Raw genomic sequence first — 23307 nt, 5'->3', positions numbered from 1 at the left:
TGTTCCAGAGGAAGCCTCTCGGCCTGCAAGGTCTGGGCATTCACAGAGGGTGGGTTTGCTGGTAGTTCGGAGCTCCAACATTAGGCACATGATGGGGGCCCTTAGGAACATGGCTGTCAAGAAGGGGAAGGTAGCCAGTGTACATACAAGGGAGGGGGGGGGGGGGGGGGCATTCCGGATGTGGAAAGGGTGTTTCTGGATGCCATGACGAGTACAGGTTGCAGCCAACTGCAGGTGGTGGCCCATGGGCCCATGTCGGTACCAATGAAGTGTGTTGCTTTAGATTGGGGGAGATTCTCTCTGGTTTCGGGCTGTCAGCGGAAATGGTAAAGACTGCCAGTCTTGCTTGCGACATTAAGGCGGAGCTCACCATCTGCAGCATCGTCGACAGAACTGATTGTGGTCCTTTGGTGCAGGGCCAAACGAAGGGTCTGAATCAGAGGCTCAGGCAGTTCTGTGACCGTGTAGGCTGCAGAGTCCTTGACTTACATCATCGGGTGGTGGGTTTACGGGTTCCACTTAATAGGTCAGGAGTCCACAACACACAGGAAGTGGTTACATGGGTAGTGGGGACTGTGTGTAAGGGATGTAAGGGATGTGGTGACTTTTCAGGTTAGAGCATCTCAGGAAACCACCGAAAGGGTGTCCATCTAAAAGGGGGCAGGTAAAACACAGTAAGGTAGTTGTAGAAATGATTGGTATTGTAGTTGTAAATTGTCATAGCTGTGTTGGAAAAGAACCAGAGCTCCAAGCCCTAATAGAAAGCACTGAAACTCAGCAAGTTATAGGTACAGAAAGCTAGCTAAAGCCAGAAATAAGTTCAGCTGAAATGTTTTCAAACGACCTAACAGTGTTCAGAAAGGATAGACTAAATATAGTTGGTGGTGGAGTATTTATTGCTATCAGAAGTAGTTTACCTTGTAGTGAAATTGAAGTAGGTAGTATGGGTAGAGGTTTTACTCGACAATCAAACTAAACTATTAATTGGATCATTTTACTGACCCCCTGACTCTGAAGATATAGTTGCTGAACAGTTCAAAGAAAGCTTGAGTCTCATTTCAAATAGGTAGCCCACTCATACTATTATAGTCGGTGGTGAATTCAATCTACCTTTGATACGCTGGAAAAAATTATACGTTTAAAGCTGGTGGCAGGCATAAAACATCACCTGAAATTGTACTGAATGCTTTCTCAGAAAATTATTTCAAACAATTAGTTCATGAGCCCACTCAAAGCGTAAACATACTTGACCTCTTAGCAACAAATAATCCTGGACAAACACGGAGTATCATGACGGTTACAGGGATAAGCAACCACAAGACAGTTGCTGCTAGGCTGAATACTGTAATACCTACAACCATCAAAAAGAAATGCAGAGTACATCTATTTAAAATAGCGGATAAAAATGCTCTTAAAGCATTTTTAAGAGACAGTCTCCACTCCTTCCTTTCTGATCATGTAAGTGTAGAAAAGATGTGGAATGATTTCAAAGAGATAGTATCGACGACAATTGAAAGATACATAGCATATAAATTAATAAGTGATGGTACTGATCCCCCATGGTACACAAAATGGGTCAGATCGCTGTTGCAGAAGCAACGAAAAAAGCATGCCAAATTTAAAAGAACACGAAATCCCCAAGATTGGCAAAGTTTTGCCGAAGTTCAAAATATAGAAGTAGATATTACCATGAAGAAAATGATTTATTGACACATAGTCAGCACAGATTCAGAAAACATTCTTGTGAAACACATCTAGCTCTTTATACTCATGAAGTAATGAGTGCTAACGACAGGGGATGTCAAATTGATTCCATATTTTTAGATTTCGAGAAGGCTTTCGACACCATTCCTCACAAGTGTCTTCTAAGCAAACTGCGTGCCTAAGGAATATCACCTCAGCTGTGTGACTGGATTGGTGATTTCCTGTCAGAAAGGTCACAGTTCATAGTAATAGATGGAAAGTCATACACTAAAAAAGAAGTAATATCCAGCGTTCCCCAGGGAAGTGTTACAGACCCTCTATTGTTCCTGATCTATGTTAATGACGTAGGTGACAATCTGAGTAGCCCTATTAGATTATTTGCAGATTACGCTGTCATTTACTGTCTTGTAAAGTCATCAGATGACCAAAGCAAATAGCAAAATGATTTAGATAAGATATCTGTATGGTGGGGAAAGTGGAAATTGACCCTGGATAAAGAAAAGTGTGAAGTTATTTGCATGAGTACTAAAAGAAATCCGCTAAATTTCGATTATGCGATAAGTCACACAAATCTTACGGCTGTAAATTCAACTAAATACATAGGGATTACAATTACAAATAATCTACATAGATAATGTTATGGGTAGAGCAAACCAAAGACTGTGATTCATTGGCAGAACACTTAGAGGGTGCAACAGGTTTACTAAACAGACTGCTTACACCATGCTTGTCCACCCTACTCTGGAGTATTGCTGTGCGGTGTGGGATCCGCGTCAGTTGGGACTGATGGATGACATCGAAAAAGTTCAATGAAGGGTGGCTCGTTTTGTACTATTGCGAAATAGAGGAGATAGTGCCACAGACACGATATGTGAATTGGAGTGTCAATCATTAAAACAAAGGCCTTTTCCACTGCCAAGGGATCATCTCATGAAATTTCAATAATCAGTTTTCTCCTCCGATTGCGAAAAAATTCTTTTGACACCCACCTACATAGGGAGAAATGATCATCACAATAAAATAAGAGAAATCAGGGCTCAAAAATTTAAGTGCTCATTTTTGTGAGTGGAACAGCAGAGAGACAGCTTGAAGGTGGTTCATCGACCCTCTGCTAGGTACTTTATTGTGAATAGCAGAGTAATCACGTAGATATAGGTGTAGATGTGTGTATGACAGAAATGCTTGCAATTATTAAGTGGTTAGACATTTCTGCCCATAAACTTAGTCTCCCCTTGTGACAATTTACACTGACAACAGACCAATAGTAACCTCTTTCTGGAATATCAGTGACAAGTTGGTGGTTGGAGTCATGACAACTTATCTTCAGAAAAGGCCAATTTTTACTTATCTGCCTCACTACTGCAATCTAATAAATGACACAACACTGGAACTCTTATCTTCAACTGTTCTGGAGATAGTATATGGCATACCTACAAGTTAACTTTAGTCCACACATACATCTTCATCTACACTCTGCACACCATCGTGAGGTGCCAGCAGAAAGTACATCCCACAGTACCAGTTATTAGGATTTCTTACCATTCCATTCCCGTATGGGGCATGGGAAGAATGATTGTTTGAATGCATTTGTGTGTGTGCAGTAATTATTCTGATCTTATCTTCACAATCCCTATGTGAGCAATATGTAGGGAATTCTAGTATATTTGTAGGGTCATTATTGAAAGCCATTTCTTGGAACTTTGTTAATAGACTTTCTCAGAATAGTTTATGTCAACCTTCAAGAGTCTTCCAGTTCAGTTCCTTCAGTATCTCTGTGACACTCACCCACGGATCAAACAAACCTGTGAAAATTCGTGCTGCCCTTCTCTGTATATGTTCAACATCCCTTGTTAGTCCCATATGGTACAGGCCCCACACACTTGAGGAATATTCTAGAACTGGTCACACGAGTTATTTGTAAGCAATCTCCTTTGTGGGCTGACTGCACTTCCCCAGCATTCTACCAATAAACTGAAGTCTACCCACCTGCTTTACCCATGACTGAGCCGCTCCATTTCATATCCCTACAAAGTGCTACATCCAGGTATTTGTATGAGTTTGCTGATTTCAACAGTGACTCATTGATATTATAGTCACAGGTTACTACATTTTTTCGTTTTGTGAAGTGCACAATTTTACATTCTGGAACATTTAAAGCAAGTTGCCAGTCATCGAGCCAATTTGAAATCTTATCAAGATCTAAGTACTTATCCGACTTCTTTCAGATAGTGCTTCAGCAGCGAAAAGTATGAGCTTACTATTAACATAATCTTGCAAGATCATTGACATACAACATGAACAGCTAGGGCACTTCTCTGGGGAACACCCACTGTTACTTCTTCATTTGATGATGACTCTTGATCCAAGATAACCACTGTGTCCTCTCTACTAAAAAGTCCTCAATCCAGTCACAAATTTCACTTGATATCCCATATGATCATACTTTTGACAATAAGTATAGGTGTGGTCCTGAGTCAAATTTTTTTTCAGAAATCAATAAATACTGCATCTACCTGACTGCCTTGATACATAGCTTTCAGTATGTCATGTGAGAAAAGTTCAAGATGGAGAGATACATAGAAAAACCAAATGGAACATTATCCCTCCAAAGGCAAATATATCTCTAGACAATCAGTTAAACCAAAAGACTGCTCAAAATGAGTAAGGAAATGCATTTTTAATTTCAAAGAGGCTGACAGAATAAAAATTCATGAAGAATTATGAAATTTAGGCAATACAGACAGACAGCGTCTATACATCAAAACACTTTTAGAAAAGATGGAAAAGGGAAGTAATAGACTTCTACAGGCTCATGCAGGAGAAAATTCACAAATAAGTACATTTTAAACAAAGATGGTCAGAGATTTCAGGTTTATCAGTCCTTCTTTCCTACAAATGTTTCATTTGACTGCATCATTCATTAAGTCAGGTTCTGTTACAAAGGAAAGAGTACATCATTTCTAAGAGATAAAGTGGGTAGCACAAACTGGAAACAGCTAAATCAGATTTTGCCAAAGAAAAAATTATATCTCAGCTTTTCATAACTCCCTTCACATTATGCTAAGAAGAATTAAGAGAAAGAACACTTGCCACACGAGTTAAGTCCTCAAAAAAGAGTATGTGAAAGCTGGAAATAATGAGAACATCTCTCCTGGAAAGGAATATTATTATTGAAACATATTTAATGCAGAATTTATCCAGTCCTTCCATGTACTTAAAATGTTTTATGTGTGAAATGCTGTGTTTTCTCTTGAGAATGCCACAGAGAAAGAAATTTGTCATTTGGGTCAAGATGCTAACATAGATCAGGATAGTTTAGCAAAGGCTACAAGAGACAGCATCAAGCTGGAAGCTACATCAAGATAAACACATTTAGCTGAATTTAATATGGATGCTGTCTACTACAAGCCAAAGACAAATGCTAATGCATTGTTTTATTGATGGAGAGTCGTTGTGTACAACTTAACTGTGCACAATAAAACTTCAAGAGAAGCCGCATGCTACAAGTGGCGTGAAAGTACGAGGGTGGTTCCATAAGTACCCAACTCAACAAAGAAATCACAAAAATTTTGGAAAAAAATGTATTTATTTTTCAACATCATCTCCTTTCAGCTCTATACACTTTTCCCAGCAATGTTCAGTAAGTTTGATACCCTTTTTATAATGATAACTGTCTAATTCCCCATATTAGCCATTAACTGCCGACATCACGTCTTCATTTGTTGAAAATATTCGACCGCCGAGCCATTTTTTCAAGTTTGGGAACAGAAAATAATCCGAGGGGGCTAAATCTGGTGAATAGGATGCATGAGGTAGCAATGAAAACTTTAATTCATTAATTTTGGCCATTGCAATAATGGACTTGTGAGATGATGCATTGTCCAGAAGAAACGACACATTATTCTTGGTCAAATGTGGCCTTTTTTGATTGATTTCTTCACCCAAATGTTGCAATAATTTTGCATAATACTCGCCATTGACAGTTTTTCCTTTTTCAAGGTAGTCAATGAAAATTATCCCACGCGCATCCCATAAAAATGATGCCATGACCTCGCCTGCAGATGAAACGGTCTTCACCTTCTTTGGAGTCAGCTCTCCAATTTGTGTCCATTGTTTTGATTGTTCTTTTGTCTCGAGAATGAAGTGGTGGACCCATGTTTTATCCACAGTAATGAAACGGCACAAAAAATCATCTTCTTTGGTGCGAAACTTCGCTAAACACTCAACTGAAACATCTTCACGACATTGTTTTTGTTCGGGTGTGAGCAAACGTGGCACAAACCTTGCACACATTTTTCAGATAATGTGCAATGTACCACACTTTTGGAATTGGCTACTATGTCTGCTAGCTCACGCACTTTCAGTAGATGATCATCCAGTACTGCTTTGTGGATTTTCTTCACCATTTATGGAGTCTTCACCTCATTTGGTCGACCACTACGATGCTCATCTTGGGCGCTCGTAGTATGGCCTCATTTAAACTCGGTTACCCAATACTTTGCTGTTGTCAACAAAGGAGCAGACTCTCCAAAAGTAGAATCTAGGTCAGCTTTAATACTGGTTGCACTGAGGCCTTTCGAAAACAAATATTGTATAACATAACGATGACCAATTTTCTCAATTTTCACAAGTTCACTCACAACATTCACTATTGATGGCTGCCAAACAAATACTAAAAATGTGGCATCTTCAAACTTGAAACATATGCGTCATAGAACGTATACTTTATAATCCAGAGATATTTTTCATCAACGACTGCCATCTCTTGGTCAGGCCGGGTACTTATGGGACCACCCTCGTACTGCCAAATGCTGATGTACGGACACTGCTTCACACTTGCCTAATTTTCTAGAAAAAATGTAGACAGTGATGACCGGATTATCTTCTCTGATACATGTGGATTGCAAAATAGAAATGGAAACATATTATGTTCCTGTACACTGCTGGTCATCTTATATCCTTGTAATAAGTCACACCTTCTTTGAGCCAGGCCACTCACAAATGGAGTGCGACTCTGATTGTTCCTCAACAGAGAAAATGACAAGACTGCTTGATGGTTCACTGCTGCCAAGTAACAAACAAAAATTACCAATTCACTGAAGTCCAGCACACAGAAGTACTCAATTTCCCAGAACTGAGACATTACAGGATAAAGAACAGAGAAATTGACAGTGATGGAAATAATGGCAATTAGCTCAAGATAATCTGTTTTCTCTACTGAATCATCATTTCTACAAGTTTTTAATTGCAGATACAACAGCTGGTGAAGGCACAAGTATTAAAGGTAATGAAGATTAAAGCATATTCAATTTTCAATAAGATCTGTTTCAGTGGATATCTGTACAAAAAGTACAATTTTTTGTATTTGTTACGTATTTTGTTATATCTTCATGGTGATTGCCCTTTTAAACGTTTAACGAAAATATAATTATTATGACCCATGTAATTCTTGAAACACTAATAAATGTCTGAAATACATTGTTTAAGAACACTCATGGCAATGAAGCAAAATAAATTTTGTAAATTGGTGCATTCTTTGTTACTGTTATTACCGCTGTATGCTACTGAGTCCTGTTAACCAATCAGCAGATGTGCCTTGTTTGAGTAGGCTGCAGTTAAATGACTGTCACAAACAACACGGGCAGGCAGTGAAACTTGGTGGCCGATTAAAATTGTGTGCCCAACCGGGACTGAAACCTGGGACCTCAGTCTTTGTCTTTTACGGTGGGTCGTGAGTTGTGCTCAGATAACCGAGTCGAAAGAGCATTTACCAACATAAGGCGGAGGTCCCAGGTTCGAGTTCCAGTCTGGCAGCAGTTTTAATCTGCTAGGAAGTTTCAATCACACAGCACAGACTGCTAACTTGCAGGGCCTCATAGACAAATGCAATTTCACATCGGAGAGCAGTAAAGTTTTGTATGCGGAAATTGTCCACCTAGCCTGACACGGTGGTCGCAGCTAAAGCTTTACCCAAATCTGGATGTAGTCTTGGTGAAGAGCTCAAAATTGCTTAAGCTTTTGAGTTTGCTTTGACTGCCCAGCACACTTTAAAAAATAAAATTCAAGTTTCACAAGTACCTAGTTGCTGCAACAAACGGGGTCAATTGACGATTGTGACTAATCATCTCCAGAGACCTTTTCAAGTTTCGGACATCTACGATGTATATATGCAGACTGAAGAGGTGAATGAAAACTTGTACCAAAGCTGGGATTTGAACCTAGGTCTCCTGGCACAGAGCTTGGAGATCCAGGTCTGAATCCCAACTTCAGTGCAAATTTTCATTCATCTCTTCAGTCTTCATATATAATCATCCTCTATTTCTGCCTCTAAGTCCCGCCTGAACTCACAAGCATCTGGATCACTTACATCTTGTGAGTGACTTAAGCACTTTGATCATTCTGCTGTGATTCACACCCATTACAGCTGTAGATCAGGCAGCTCCCATACTGTACAGCTCAATTATTCCAAAATTGAGAAGGAGGCTTTGCTGATTATTTATAAGGTCAATAATTTTCTTGTATTTTTGTATGTCAGCAAATTTCTAAATGATTAATGGAAAATCTCATATAAGATGTGAAACAAATACTAACAAAGAGATAGAGGGGCTGGCCAGTACTTACCTCAGCTCAGTACAGCCGATAGATACACATAAAACAGAACTGAAAATTTACATTCCTAGCTTTCGGAACTTTGTTCCTTCATCAGAGAGGAGAGAGGGGAAAAAAGGGAAGAAGGGAAAGTGGATTCAGTTACTCACAACCCAGGTTATGAAGCAACAGGGAAAGGTAAACAGGGAGGGTAGCAAGGATGGAGGCATGGTTATCAGAGGGAAGCCAAAGATATTCTACTGTAAGTACTGTGCCAGCTTCAAACCAAAGAGGATGCATACAGAAGTAAAGAGGTATATAGTATAAAGATAAACACAACTATGTAGGAGGAAAAGATGCGTGAATGGCTAAAGAGGAAAGGGAAAGAGGAGAAGACTGAAGAGTGAATGGGAGTGAGGTTGTTTAACGTAGGTTCAGTCCAGGGGGATGGCGGGATGAAAGGATGTGTTGGAGTGCAAGTTCCCATCTCCGCAGTTCAGAGGGACTGGTGTTGGGTGGGAGAAGCCAAATGGCACATACGGTGTAGCAGGTTCCTAGGTCCCTAGAATTATGCTGGAGGGCATGCTCCGCTACTGGGTATTGGGCATCTCCTAGGCGGACAGTTCGTCTGTGTCCGTTCATGCGCTCAGCCAGTTTGGTTGTTGTCATGCCGATGTAAAAGGCTGTGCAGTGCAGGCATGTCAGTTGATAAATGACATGTGTAGTTTCACACGTAGCCCTGCCTTGAATTGTGTATGTTTTACCAGTAGCGGGGCTGGAGTAGGTGGTTGTGGGGGGATGCATGGGGCAGGTTTTGCAGCGGGGTCGGTTACAGGGGTAGGAACCGCTGGGTAGAGAAGGTAGTCTGGGAATATTGTAGGGTTTAACAAGGATGTTACGGAGGTTAGGGGGGCGACGAAAGGCAACTCTGGGTGGTGTGGGGAGAATTTTGTCAAGGGATGATCTCATTTCAGGGGTTGACTTGAGAAAGTCATATCCCTGGCGGAGTAATTTGTTGATGTTTTCGAGGCCAGGATTCTCCAAAACCCAAGCCACCTTGCTGGATGTTGACCTTCATCTTGTTGAAGCTCACATCCACACCTCTGTCCATATCAAACCCACAAACAAACAACAGTACCTTCACTTTGATAGCTGCCATCCTTTCCACATCAAACGGTCCCTTCCCTACAGCCTAGGTATTCGTGGCAAACGTATCTGCTCCAGTGACGAATCCCTCAACAACTACACCAATAACCTGACCAGTGCTTTCCTCTCCCGCAACTATCCTGCAGATCTTGTCCACAAACAGATTTCCCGAGCAATACATTCCTCTCCGTCCAACAACAATGTTCCTACCCCCAGACCACACAGAAGCATCCCCCTTGTCACCCAATATTATCCTGGCCTCGAAAACATCAACAAATTACTCCGCCAGGGATATGACTTTCTCAAGTCAACTCCTGAAATGAGATCATCCCTTGACAAAATTCTCCCCACACCACCCAGAGTTGCCTTTCGTCGCCCCCCTAACCTCCGTAACATCCTTGTTAAACCCTACAATATTCCCAGACTACCTTCTCTACCCAGCGGTTCCTACCCCTGTAACCGACCCCGCTGCAAAACCTGCCCCATGCATCCCCCCACAACCACCTACTCCAGCCCCGCTACTGGTAAAACATACACAATTCAAGGCAGGGCTACGTGTGAAACTACACATGTCATTTATCAACTGACATGCCTGCACTGCACAGCCTTTTACATCGGCATGACAACAGCCAAACTGGCTGAGCGCATGAACGGACACAGACGAACTGTCCACCTAGGAGATGCCCAATACCCAGTAGCGGAGCATGCCCTCCAGCATAATTCTAGGGACCTAGGAACCTGCTACACCGTATGTGCCATTTGGCTTCTCCCACCCAACACCAGTCCCTCTGAACTGTGGAGATGGGAACTTGCACTCCAACACATCCTTTCATCCCGCCATCCCCCTGGACTGAACCTACGTTAAACAACCTCACTCCCATTCACTCTTCAGTCTTCTCCTCTTTCCCTTTCCTCTTTAGCCATTCACGCATCTTTTCCTCCTACATAGTTGTGTTTATCTTTATACTATATACCTCTTTACTTCTGTATGCATCCTCTTTGGTTTGAAGCTGGCACAGTACTTACAGTAGAATATCTTTGGCTTCCCTCTGATAACCATGCCTCCATCCTTGCTACCCTCCCTGTTTACCTTTCCCTGTTGCTTCATAACCTGGGTTGTGAGTAACTGAATCCACTTTCCCTTCTTCCCTTTTTTCCCCTCTCTCCTCCCTGATGAAGGAACAAAGTTCCGAAAGCTAGGAATGTAAATTTTCAGTTCTGTTTTATGTGTATCTATCGGCTGTACTGAGCTGAGGTAAGTACTGGCCAGCCCCTCTATCTCTTTGTTAGTATTTGTTTCACATCTTATATGAGATTTTCCATTAATCATTTAGATCACCTATATGGTCCACATCCTTCATTGTTTTGTCCCTTTTGTTAGCTATCACTTACGTCTGTCATCTTAACACTTCCTCTTCTTCAGTGTTTTATATATACATAAATAAATATTTTCGTCACCAACTGTGCTAGTTTCATCTTCCTCCTATTATCTTGTTCCATTTATAGTCCTCTTCTCTTTTTTATTTATTGATTTATTTATTCAACATTCCACAGTTTTAACGTTCGTTATTCGCTGTTTCCCAGCCAACAATCACTGCCAACAATCTCTTCCACACCTACCAGTATCATCCATTTCCGTCGATTTCTTGTTGCTGGCGATATTTTTGTGCCATTGGCTATCTTTCTCTGCCACAAGAAAAATTTTTTGGGACATTTCTGCCCCACCCGCGATCTTTTTTGCGGCACCCGCGATCTTTTTTGCGGCACGCGCGATCTTTTTTGCGGCACGCGCGATCGCTTTTGCGGCACGCGCGATCTTTTTTCGCCACTCGCTATCTCTGTTTTTGAGCTACGTGTGTTCTTTTTCCCCTGATCTGGACATACTTGCTTGGTCTGGTCAACTTTTTCCGTATTTTTCTTATTTTGTGGTCTTCCTTTGGTATTGAACATTACCAACACAATTTCTTTCCTTCTCGTCCTTCCCTCCGTGTTTTACTCCTTCTTATGATTACTATTTCAACTTTAGTTATTTAATTTCCCTACCCACCAGTTACCCACTATGTACCCTAATCCTATACCACATTATTTACATTCATTCCGGAAACATGCATTCACTGTAGCCAAACTGCAATCCCACATACTTTTCCTCCAGTCCTGCTTAACCTTTGGAATTACCCCTAAAGGGCTTACCTTAAAAGTTCCCATCTCCGGGTGCAATTCCTCCTTCCACCAGTCTCTCCTGGACTTCCAGAACCTTCAATCCTTAGCCCTTACCCAACTTGTCCTGAATCTCTACACTACTTCATGTAACCACCACTCCCAACAGCTCCTATCTCTCTTCAAAGTCCTCCACCTCTCAAACCCTTGCTTGGAGAACACACTGAGGAACATCATCCTAGAAGCCAGCTGCAAACTTGAGTTCCATGCCACACACCACCTGAAAAAACTATCCACAGTGCTAGTGCAACACCTAAGAAGTGGGGTCCCTCTCCCTATCCCTCACAAACACCAACCACAACAGAACCTTCAACAAACCCCCCTCATAGCCAACAAACCTAGCCTAGCCACCCTACTCAATCTCCCCATCCCAGCACATACCCCACACAGACCAAATCTCACCTATAACCACAGTCAAATGCTACATATCACCAGTCCCAATTCAGTCCTAAACCTCTCATCCAGATCCCTCTCTCCTCCAGAGACATCTGTTCTATCAAAAGGCTTAACCTTTAGCCCCACACCTAAATTCAACCACACTGCCCTGGTTAAAGATCTCCTCTCATTCACCCGGAACCTCAACTGGAAATATCACTTCACTACCCAAACACAGCCCCCAAGTACTAGACCCAGTGTTGAACCCTGTCTAGAACAGTTCCGACTGCCTTCTCAAAGGGATCCTCCTCCCCTCCCCCAAAACTATCCCTTGCAGACATTTCAGGAATTCCTCACATCCAGTGTTGCCTCCCAGTCCTTCTTGAAGAACATCCCGACAACCCCCAACATCACCCCAGCTGAATCCCGTGCCATTAAGGAGCTGAAAATAGACCGCTCTATTGTCATCCTCCCGGCGGATAAAGGCTCCACAACTGTCGTACTTGACCGTGTGGAGTATGTGGCAGAAGGACTGCGTCAACTCTCTGACACCTCAACCTACAAAACTGTTACCCAGGATCCCATTCCCTCCATCCAGACTGAGCTGCAAAAAATCCTAAAAATCCAAGGTCCCTCACAAGGCCTCACAACGGCTTCCATAGACTTACTCACTCCACCTGAGCCACGTACCCCTACCTTCTACCTATTACCCAAAATCCACAAAGAGAACCATCCTGGCCGTCCCATTGTAGCAGGCTTCAAATCCCCAACCGAACGTATCTCAGCTCTGGTAGACCAGCACCTACAACCTATCACCCGCAGACTCCCATCCTACATCAAAGACACAAACCACTTCCTAGAACGCCTCAAATCCATTCCCACTCCTCTCCCACCTGAAACCTTTCTTGTCATCATAGATGCTACATCCCTTTACACAAACATCCCACATACCCATGGTCTCTCTGCCCTTGAGCACTACCTCTCCCAACGCCCACCCGAAGATCTTCCAAAAACGTCGTTCCTTATCACACTTACCAACTTCATCCTCACCCATAATTACTTCACTTTTGAAGGCCAGACCTACAAACAAATCAGGGGAACGGCCATGGGAACCAGGATGGCTCCCTCCTATGCCAACCTCTTCATGGGCCGCATGGAGGAGGCTTTCCTGAAGACCCAACAGCTGCTTCCCCTGGCCTGGTATAGGTTTATAGATGACATCTTTGTGGTCTGGACTCATGGTGAAGAAACATTCCTTAATTTCCTCCACAACCTCAACTCCTTTTCGAATCTGAATTTCACCTGGTCCTTCTCCAAAACCCAAGCCACCTTCCTGGATGTTGACCTTCATCTTGTTGAAGCTCACATCCACACCTCTGTCCATATCAAACCCACAAACAAACAACAGTACCTTCACTTTGATAGCTGCCATCCTTTCCACATCAAACGCTCCCTTCCCTACAGCCTAGGTATTCGTGGCAAACGTATCTGCACCAGTGACGAATCCCTCAACAACTACACCAATAACCTGACCAGTGCTTTCCTCTCCCGCAACTATCCTGCAGATCTTGTCCACAAACAGATTTCCCGAGCAATACATTCCTCTCCGTCCAACAACAATGTTCCTACCCCCAGACCACACAGAAGCATCCCCCTTGTCACCCAATATTATCCTGGCCTCGAAAACATCAACAAATTACTCCGCCAGGGATATGACTTTCTCAAGTCAACTCCTGAAATGAGATCATCCCTTGACAAAATTCTCCCCACACCACCCAGAGTTGCCTTTCGTCGCCCCCCTAACCTCCGTAACATCCTTGTTAAACCCTACAATATTCCCAGACTACCTTCTCTACCCAGCGGTTCCTACCCCTGTAACCGACCCCGCTGCAAAACCTGCCCCATGCATCCCCCCACAACCACCTACTCCAGCCCCGCTACTGGTAAAACATACACAATTCAAGGCAGGGCTACGTGTGAAACTACACATGTCATTTATCAACTGACATGCCTGCACTGCACAGCCTTTTACATCGGCATGACAACAGCCAAACTGGCCTCGAAAACATCAACAAATTACTCCGCCAGGGATATGACTTTCTCAAGTCAACTCCTGAAATGAGATCATCCCTTGACAAAATTCTCCCCACACCACCCAGAGTTGCCTTTCGTCGCCCCCCTAACCTCCGTAACATCCTTGTTAAACCCTACAATATTCCCAGACTACCTTCTCTACCCAGCGGTTCCTACCCCTGTAACCGACCCCGCTGCAAAACCTGCCCCATGCATCCCCCCACAACCACCTACTCCAGCCCCGCTACTGGTAAAACATACACAATTCAAGGCAGGGCTACGTGTGAAACTACACATGTCATTTATCAACTGACATGCCTGCACTGCACAGCCTTTTACATCGGCATGACAACAGCCAAACTGGCTGAGCGCATGAACGGACACAGACGAACTGTCCACCTAGGAGATGCCCAATACCCAGTAGCGGAGCATGCCCTCCAGCATAATTCTAGGGACCTAGGAACCTGCTACACCGTATGTGCCATTTGGCTTCTCCCACCCAACACCAGTCCCTCTGAACTGTGGAGATGGGAACTTGCACTCCAACACATCCTTTCATCCCGCCATCCCCCTGGACTGAACCTACGTTAAACAACCTCACTCCCATTCACTCTTCAGTCTTCTCCTCTTTCCCTTTCCTCTTTAGCCATTCACGCATCTTTTCCTCCTACATAGTTGTGTTTATCTTTATACTATATACCTCTTTACTTCTGTATGCATCCTCTTTGGTTTGAAGCTGGCACAGTACTTACAGTAGAATATCTTTGGCTTCCCTCTGATAACCATGCCTCCATCCTTGCTACCCTCCCTGTTTACCTTTCCCTGTTGCTTCATAACCTGGGTTGTGAGTAACTGAATCCACTTTCCCTTCTTCCCTTTTTTCCCCTCTCTCCTCCCTGATGAAGGAACAAAGTTCCGAAAGCTAGGAATGTAAATTTTCAGTTCTGTTTTATGTGTATCTATCGGCTGTACTGAGCTGAGGTAAGTACTGGCCAGCCCCTCTATCTCTTTGTTAGTATTTGTCAGCAAATTTCATCAGATCACAAACATTCGATTACATTTTCAGGCGCCGCTCTGAGTTCCCGTAAAGGCAGCACTATGTCTGCAGTGCTGGGCATCGTTTTCAAGTAGGCACCGATATGAGGTCCACTTTTGCCGCACTGGCCGACACACCGATGCCCACACCCTGTCCTGCTTTCCTATTGGCTGCAAAGTCCAATTCGATTGCCAGAAAACAGTTTGTCTTGCCCTGGACCAACATCTACAACAAAACCCGGATGATATCCCGCTGACTGCGCACGAGTTAGCTACGGTATTGACCCGTGCCCCAGTCGTAAAGAAAGTTTTGTCAGCAGTCCAGAAAGGACGGTCAGAGCACACTTCCTGACAGACTGCCCTGGCTTCTTGCAGTTTTCACTTAATGCCACGAAGATCATCTCAATGTCGGCCATGGAGGACTCCAAGTGTGGGTCGTCATCCCACCCCCAGATCCTCCACTTCTTGCGCACTCTTCACATTCTTCGCACGAGTACGATGAGCGTGAGGATGTCGGCCAGATGGCACATCTACCGGCTCCTCACTGACACAGACATTCAAACGTAAATGGCGCTCTCGATGTGCCTGCTCAGGTGTTGCCTGGGCAACTTTTCCCACCACAGCTCTGCCCTGACCGCCGAGGAGGGAAGGGTTGTGTCAATTTTGCTGGGTCATTTCGGGGAGCTATATCGCCAGTGGTGGTGAACGCCCTTTGAACTTACTGTACATAACAAGGATGCTGCCCACTGTGATCCTCGCAAAGATCTGTGCCCTCCAGAAGATTCTCATCGACCAGGGGATGCCGATACCCAGGTGTTGAACAACGAGTCCGAACTTATGTCGATATAATTCCAGGCCTTCTATTGCTGTAGCAACATCAAACTACAGAGTCCACCACAAAAATGTATACACTCTTTGTCCGGCTCTATCGAGATATCAAAATTGTTGTTCGATTTGAGTTACGAGTGTGTTGTAGTATGGTCTTTCGCTCGACAAATGTTAGTACTTTCACCTCGGTATTGACAAAACAAGATGGCTGGGGTGCACTTGAGATTCGAGCAATAAAAATGTATTGTTACATGGTTTTTCAAATTTGATAATGCTGTTGAAGTGCAATGTCAGTGGAGGTGGGAGCTTGAAACGGAACCACCGACCCGCCTAACAGTTAAATGCTTCACTGACAAGTTTGAATTGCATGGAACGATTTGTGATATTCACAAAGGAAGATCAGGAAGACAGCATACAGCTACAAGTCCTGCTTCGTCAGCTCTCGCATTAGAAAAGTTTGTTAATTCTTCACAGAAGTCTGCTACGCAATGTGCACGTGAAGTGGGGATTATCATTACAAGTGTAAGAAGAATTCTGAAAGCTGCAAAGTAGAATGCTTACATTCCACAATTACTGCATGCGATTAATGACGACAATCCTGATCACTGAATGCAATTTTGGGAATGGTATCCGTAAATGGTAACTGATGACGAACAATTTGTGACGAAGGTAGTGTGGAGTGACGAGTCACAATTGGTGAGTCACAATTTAAACTTAATGGAACTGTGAATCGGCATGACAGTGTGTACTGGGCACAGTAAAATCCACATGTTTATGTGGATAAAGCAGTCAATGTACCAGAGGTTCATGTGTGGTATGGACTATCATCTAGGGGCTTAGTAGAACCCTTTTTCTTTGATGCTACTGTCATTGGAGAAGTGTACCTGGAAATGTTATGCACACAAATTTTGCCAGGTATACGTGTGCTTTATGGAGCTGATGAACTGGTCTTCTACCAACAGGACAGGGTGCCACCACACTACAACATAGCCATAGGAGCTTTCCTGGATGACAACTTTCGGGGGCATTGGATTGGACGAAGAGGGCCCATTGAGTTCCCTCCACAATTGCCAGATCTAACATCTATGGACTTTTACTTGTGGGGGACTGTGAAAGATAACATCTATCAACGTAAGCCACGCATGGTGGAGGAACTCTGCCAGGACATTACAGTGACAGGTGCGCTGATATCCACTGTAACACTGACTGACGTAGTTGTGGCGAACGCTAGTCATTCTGTTATGTGCATAGCCGCCAATGGTGAATATTTTTAACATTTAAAGTAACCGTGTGCTAAACTGAAGGTTGTACAACATGTGTGATCAATTATTAAATGTAAAATAAACATATAAGTAATACTTTTCATTCCTTAAAGTGTGTATACATTTTTCTAGCGGACTCTGTATTGATCTCTGCCCCCTTTCAACCTGCCTCCAATGTGGAGGGAGTGGACGATCTGGACTTTCGAAACCCAGTCACGACTGAGGAGGCCCCACACAGCTTCCTTGTGACACAGAGGTCCACACCAGTCAGCGAGGTCAGACCGGCTGAAATCCTGTGGGGGCACTGCACTCCGTTACACATCCTGTATCCCGATCAGCACTCCCATACTGCATACAGGCCCACCTATGTGGGATGCATCTGTGCCAGGGGCCAGCATATTCAGCCAGAGTCCAGGGCAGATGGAGGTGTCACTGTAGAGAGCAGGGGCTGCCAGGAGCAGACTTAAGAGAGTGACGGGCAGTCAGGAAAGCGTCGGTCTATAGTCAGCATTCAATGTGTCAGTGGGCAGCTAGCATTCAACAATGCAATCACTACATTAAACGTTACTCATATTTTTATAAGAAGGCAAAAAAATAGCAGCTCTCTGGGCACAGAAAGTTCTTTTTATTAAAACCACGACCAGTTTCTCACCAATTGAGGCACATCCTCAGGTGATTAGAATGTAGGTATTTTACAATTTTTGTCTTTACAGTGGGTTAGTCAATACTGTGATATGGAGTCCTGTACATTAGGTACTTCCATAAATTGTGTCCACAACATTATTTTAAGCTATCCTGAAGTCTCTGCCCATCCTTCACATCACTGGTAAATAAAAACCTGCTAGTAACGTATGTCACATTGATAAAAGGATGCCTGTAAAACAAAATAAAATGAGTACTTGGTGAGGAGAAAATAAAATAAGCCTTGCAAAGTGCGTAAAAATGTTTGTAAGTATAAACAACAATACAATAGACGATACAGCTTCCACTAGAAAAAACTACCATCGGATTCCTTTCTTTTGAGATATTTCTGATAAAATATGAAAATGTCTGGTTTCAAAAAACATTATTATGTTCCTAAGAACAATGGCCAAAACTTTAGAGACAAGGAAAGTATGCTTCACGAAAGGTTTAAGTTACTGGGAGTCTACTGGATCTCTTGGCGGCAATGTGATGCCAAATATATAGGTCAAACCGGCAGAAGTTTTTCAACTCGATTTAAAGAGCATACCAATTGCGTGGATTCTGAATGAACACTGGGTGCACATTTATGTGACACAGGACATCAGATCACAGACATACATGAGAGTATGCAAATCATATACTTGGAGAATAAAGGTAACAACCTTAATATTTTAGAAGAGATAGTGATTTTTGAAGACTTACAAAAATCTCCTGAGCTCGCTTTAAATATCCAGAGCGAACTGAGCACTTCGTATTGGACTGTCATTGTGATGAACAGTGTGCTACTGCCACTGGTATGTAAGTTTGTTCACGTGTTTAATGACGTATATAAGTAATACCCTACAAGTGATCTTCACCATGAGTGAAAATGTGAACAAAAATGTATAAATATGAAAAGACAATCCCATGAAGATGTGTGAAATTCATTTAGAAATTAATCCAAATTACTTCTGAAGATGTGAATGAATACAGATCTAGAGGCTACCGGAACCACAAAAGCAAACAGTTATGACTAATGGTTTAATAGTATGTTGGCATATCTTTAGAATGAAATACAGCAGTGATTTTATGTAGCACGGTTTTGAAAAGTGGTTGGGAGGTTTCCAGAGCTACATGGCACCAGATGCCTACACACTGGTCATCACATAATTTCCATAAATTATGGGCCAGTCATTTGTGGGCTCAGAGCTGGTGCCTGATAGTGTACCAGATGTGTTTCGCCAGCTTCAAGTAGGGCATATCTGGAGGCTGAGAGGTCTACGTGAGTTCACTATTGTGTCCCTAAACCACTGTAGCACAGTTCTGGTCAACTGACATGGACAGCTACACTGCTGGGAAGGTACCGCAGACGTCGGGGCTGACATCATGCACGAAAGGATGGAGGTAGTCCGCAGTTGTCTTGGTGTCTTCAGTTACTATCGCACATCCCATAGGAGCCCATGGGAATGTCCTCCATGGCACAATACTGCCGCAATTGTCCCGCATCTGTGGCACAATGCATTTTCAAACAGCTGCTCGCCCGGATGACTGTATACGCAGACACAACTGTTGAACTGCTGTAATGAGAAACGTAATTCGTCCAACTCTGTGGAACCTTTCCATTAATGCTCGGTCTAATCTCAATGCTGCCATGCCCACCGAAATCTTAACTGAGGATATCATCAGGTCAACACGGAAATGTGTAGTGGTTGTCTGCTGTGGAGCACACATTTGACAATTAGTGTCAGGCGGTGAATTCCAAAATATGTGTGCTTGTACCTGCACTGTACTCTGCTGTCAGATCTGCCTCTTCGGCAGTGCGACAACACCCCATTTCATTCTGCACAGGGCACCTTCAGACGTGTGCTGCTTCTCTGGGCTAAAAAAATTTGCTCAGTCCCCATATTCCCCTGGCAGGGCACCCAGTGACTTCTTTCCAGTTCATTGGGTGCAAACACTGTTGTGTGGCAGGCATTTCCAGAATGACAATGGGGTGATTTTTGAGGCGGAACCTCTATCGAAAATCCAAAATGCACCCTTCTACAACAGAGATCTCGGCCAAAACACGCGACACAACAGTGTGTGAACACGCAATTAGGTGAACCTCCATCCATTCCAGATAACAATAGCTGTTGGAAACCTGAAAGTATTAGTGTTAAGATTGAAAGAAATACCTCCCACGGCTGAGAGTACTAAAATCCTAATGGTAGACTGCCAAAGCATCTGCAATAAAGTGATAGAGTTTGAAGCGCTCATGAAAAGCAGTAAAACTCATATAATGCTAGGTACAGAAAGCTGGTTGAAACCTGAAACTGACTGCAGTGAGACCCCTGGGAAAAGTTTAAGTGTATATCAAAAGGATAGGCAAATGGGAAATGGAGGTGATTTACATGTCACAGTAGACAAGAAACTCAAATCCACCGAGACAGAAATTGAAGCGGCATTTCGGACTATCTGGACAAGACTCAGTATCAGGGATCCTTCTATCGCCCACCAGACTCATTCCATGATGTAACAAAAAACTTGAGATAATCTCGGTTCACTCGTACATAAGTTCCCCAATCGTACTGTAATCATCGGTGGAGAGTTTAATCATCCAACAATTAATTGGGAAGAATAGTTTGGTTAGTGGTGGGTGATATAAGACATCCTGTGAAACATTACTAACTGCCTTCTGAAAACTACATGGAACAGGCAATTAGGGACCCCACTCATGATGAAAATACACTGGATCTAATGGTAACAAATAAGACCAGACCTCTTTGAGGATGTCCAAATGCAGCTGTGGCAACAATGATTACCAAAGTACAAAGGACAACTGTAATAACAAAAAGATATATATGATCAGCAAACTAGATAAAAAATTGGTATTGTCATATGTCAGTGAGGAACCTGAAATTTTCAGCACAGGGCAGGAGCATTTAGATGAACTATGCCTCAAGTTTAAGAGAGAATACTTGAGCATGCACTGGATAGATATGTACCCAGTACAACAGTTCATAATGGGAGGAAACCTCCATGGTATACAGTCACAGTAAAGAAACTTCTAAGGAAACAGAGATTACTGCATAATAAATGTAAAACAAACCATAGTGCTACAGATATATGCTGAATGAAACACATTTGGCTGTTGAGAGCAATGTGAGATGCCTTTCACGGCTACCTCAGCAGAATACTGTCAAATGATATTTCACAAAACCCAAAGAAATTCTGGCCATATGTATAGGCTGTTAGTGTCACCCAAGTTAGTGTCCAGTCCCTAGCGAATGAGACAGCAACTGAAATCGAGTGGAGCAAAGCAAAAACTGAAATGCTTAACTCCGTTTTCAAATGCTCCTTTAAAAAGGAAAACCCAGGAGAATTGGCTCAATTTAATCCTCATAACACTGAAAAGATGAATGAAATAAGTATTAGTGTCAGTGGTGTTGAGAAACAGCTGAAATCGTTAAAATTGAACAATGCTCCATGGCCGAATGCCGTCCCTGTAAGACTACATACCGAATTTGTGGCTGAATTAATCTCCTTCTAACTATAATGTATTGTAGATCCATAGAACAAAAAACCATGCCCAGTTCTTGGAAAAAACACAGGTCACAACACCTGTCTACAACAAGGATAGTAGAAGTGATTCACAAAAATACCACCTCATATCCTTGACATTGATTTGTTGTAGAATCTTCGAACATATTCTGAGCTCAAAGACAATGAAGTCTCTTGAACAGAATGACCACCTCAATGTCAGCCAGCATGGATTCCGAAAACATCAATGATGTGAAACACAACTCGTACTTTTCTCTCATTACATAATGAAAGCTTTGGACCAAGGCAGTCAAGTAGATGCAGTATTTTTTGATTTGCGAAAAGCATCTGACTAAGTACCACACCTATGCTTATTGTCAAAAGTACAGTCGTATGCGGTGTCAAGTGAAATTTGTGGATGGATTGAGGATTTTTTGGTAGGGAGGATGCAGCATGTTATCCTGGATGTGGATTTATTGTCAGATGCAGAAATAACTTTGGTTGTGCCCTTGCTCTTCATGTTGTACATCAATGACCTTGCAAGACAATATTAATAGTAACATCAGACTTTTTGCTGATGATGCTGTTATCTATAATGAAGTACTATCTGAAATAAGTTGGATAAATATTTAGTCATATCTCAATAAGATTTCAAAGAAGTGCAATGACTGGCAACTTGCTTTAAATGTTCAGCAATGTAAAATTGTGCACTTTACAAAACAGAAAAAACATAGTACCCTATCACAAGTAATATCAGTGAATCACTGTTGGAATCAGCCAACTCAACCAAATATCTGCGTGTAACTCTTTGTAGGGATATGGAATGGAGTGATCACATAGGTTCTGTCATGGGTAAAGCAGGTGGTGGACTTTGGTTTATTGGTAGAATACTGGGGGAATGCAATAGTCCACAAAGGAGATTGCTTACAAATCACCCTGTGTGACCAGTTCTATAATACTGCTCAAGTGTGGGATCCGTACGAAATAGGACCAACAGGGGATACTGAGTGTATACACAGAAGGACAGCACAAATGGTCACAGGTTTTGTATCACAGAGATATTGTAAGAACTGAACTGAAAGCCTCTTGAAGATAGACGTAAACTATTCTGAGAAAGTTTATTAAACAAGTTTCAAAAACTGGCTTTAAACTATAACTCTACGAATATACTACAATGCCCTACATATTGCTCACATACAGATCATGAAGATAAGATTAGAGTAATTAATGCAAGCACAGAGGCATTCAAACAATCATTCTTCCTGCACTCCATACATGAATGGAACGGTAAGGAACCCTTATAACCGATATGGTGGGAAGTACTCTCTGTCATGTATGTCATGATGGTTTGCGGAGTGCAGGTGTCGAAGTGGACATAGATATAGGAGTGACACCGACACAGAGTTTCATGGTCGGAACTTAAGCTTTTTCCGCAGTGACGATTGATTCTTTACAACTATAGGTATGCCTACCCCCGTATCGCAGTCTCTAAAGGAGAAATTCATACTCTTTTCCTTCTCACACTGTCTTGACAAGTGATGCCGTGATTCCTGTTAACATTCTGTGACTTGTTGTGAAATACCACACTGAGCGAGGCATTTTGCACTGCACACTACTGATGATGAAGCCTCTCTTATACATACAGACCTGAACACTCTCCCTTCTCACAGGAACTGAGTGGCGAACCACGGTAACCGGGCAGGCAAGAGCAGACCGCACGGCCCGCCGTACTCCGGCAGTTGGTGTTTTTCCCACACGGGTTGGGTTGGCACGGGTCTGGAACTAATGAACAAATAACTGAAAAACATCAAACTTCAAATTTTTATATTATACATATTTGTGGCACATATTCCACAGATTCAGGATTAAGAGGGAAACTTCAGAGGAGTGGAATCAG

General features: G+C 42.8%; 1 protein-coding gene across 1 annotated transcript in view; it reads right to left on the bottom strand.

Moving 5' to 3' along the window:
- LOC126419190 (neurogenic locus notch homolog protein 1-like) overlaps positions 1-23307 on the bottom strand; it is a 143601-nt gene that overhangs the window by 80130 nt on the left and 40164 nt on the right. The window contains exon 3 of the mRNA XM_050086325.1: positions 23058-23192. Within this exon, the coding sequence (XP_049942282.1) occupies positions 23058-23192 (135 nt within the window). The remainder of the gene's footprint in view (positions 1-23057; positions 23193-23307) is intronic.

This window comes from Schistocerca serialis, chromosome 9 (assembly GCF_023864345.2).
Source record: "Schistocerca serialis cubense isolate TAMUIC-IGC-003099 chromosome 9, iqSchSeri2.2, whole genome shotgun sequence".
In the NCBI taxonomy this organism is placed as follows: Eukaryota; Metazoa; Arthropoda; class Insecta; order Orthoptera; family Acrididae; genus Schistocerca; species Schistocerca serialis.
The sequence above is the reverse complement of the archived record's forward strand: the minus strand, read 5'-3'. Positions and strand labels throughout refer to the sequence as shown.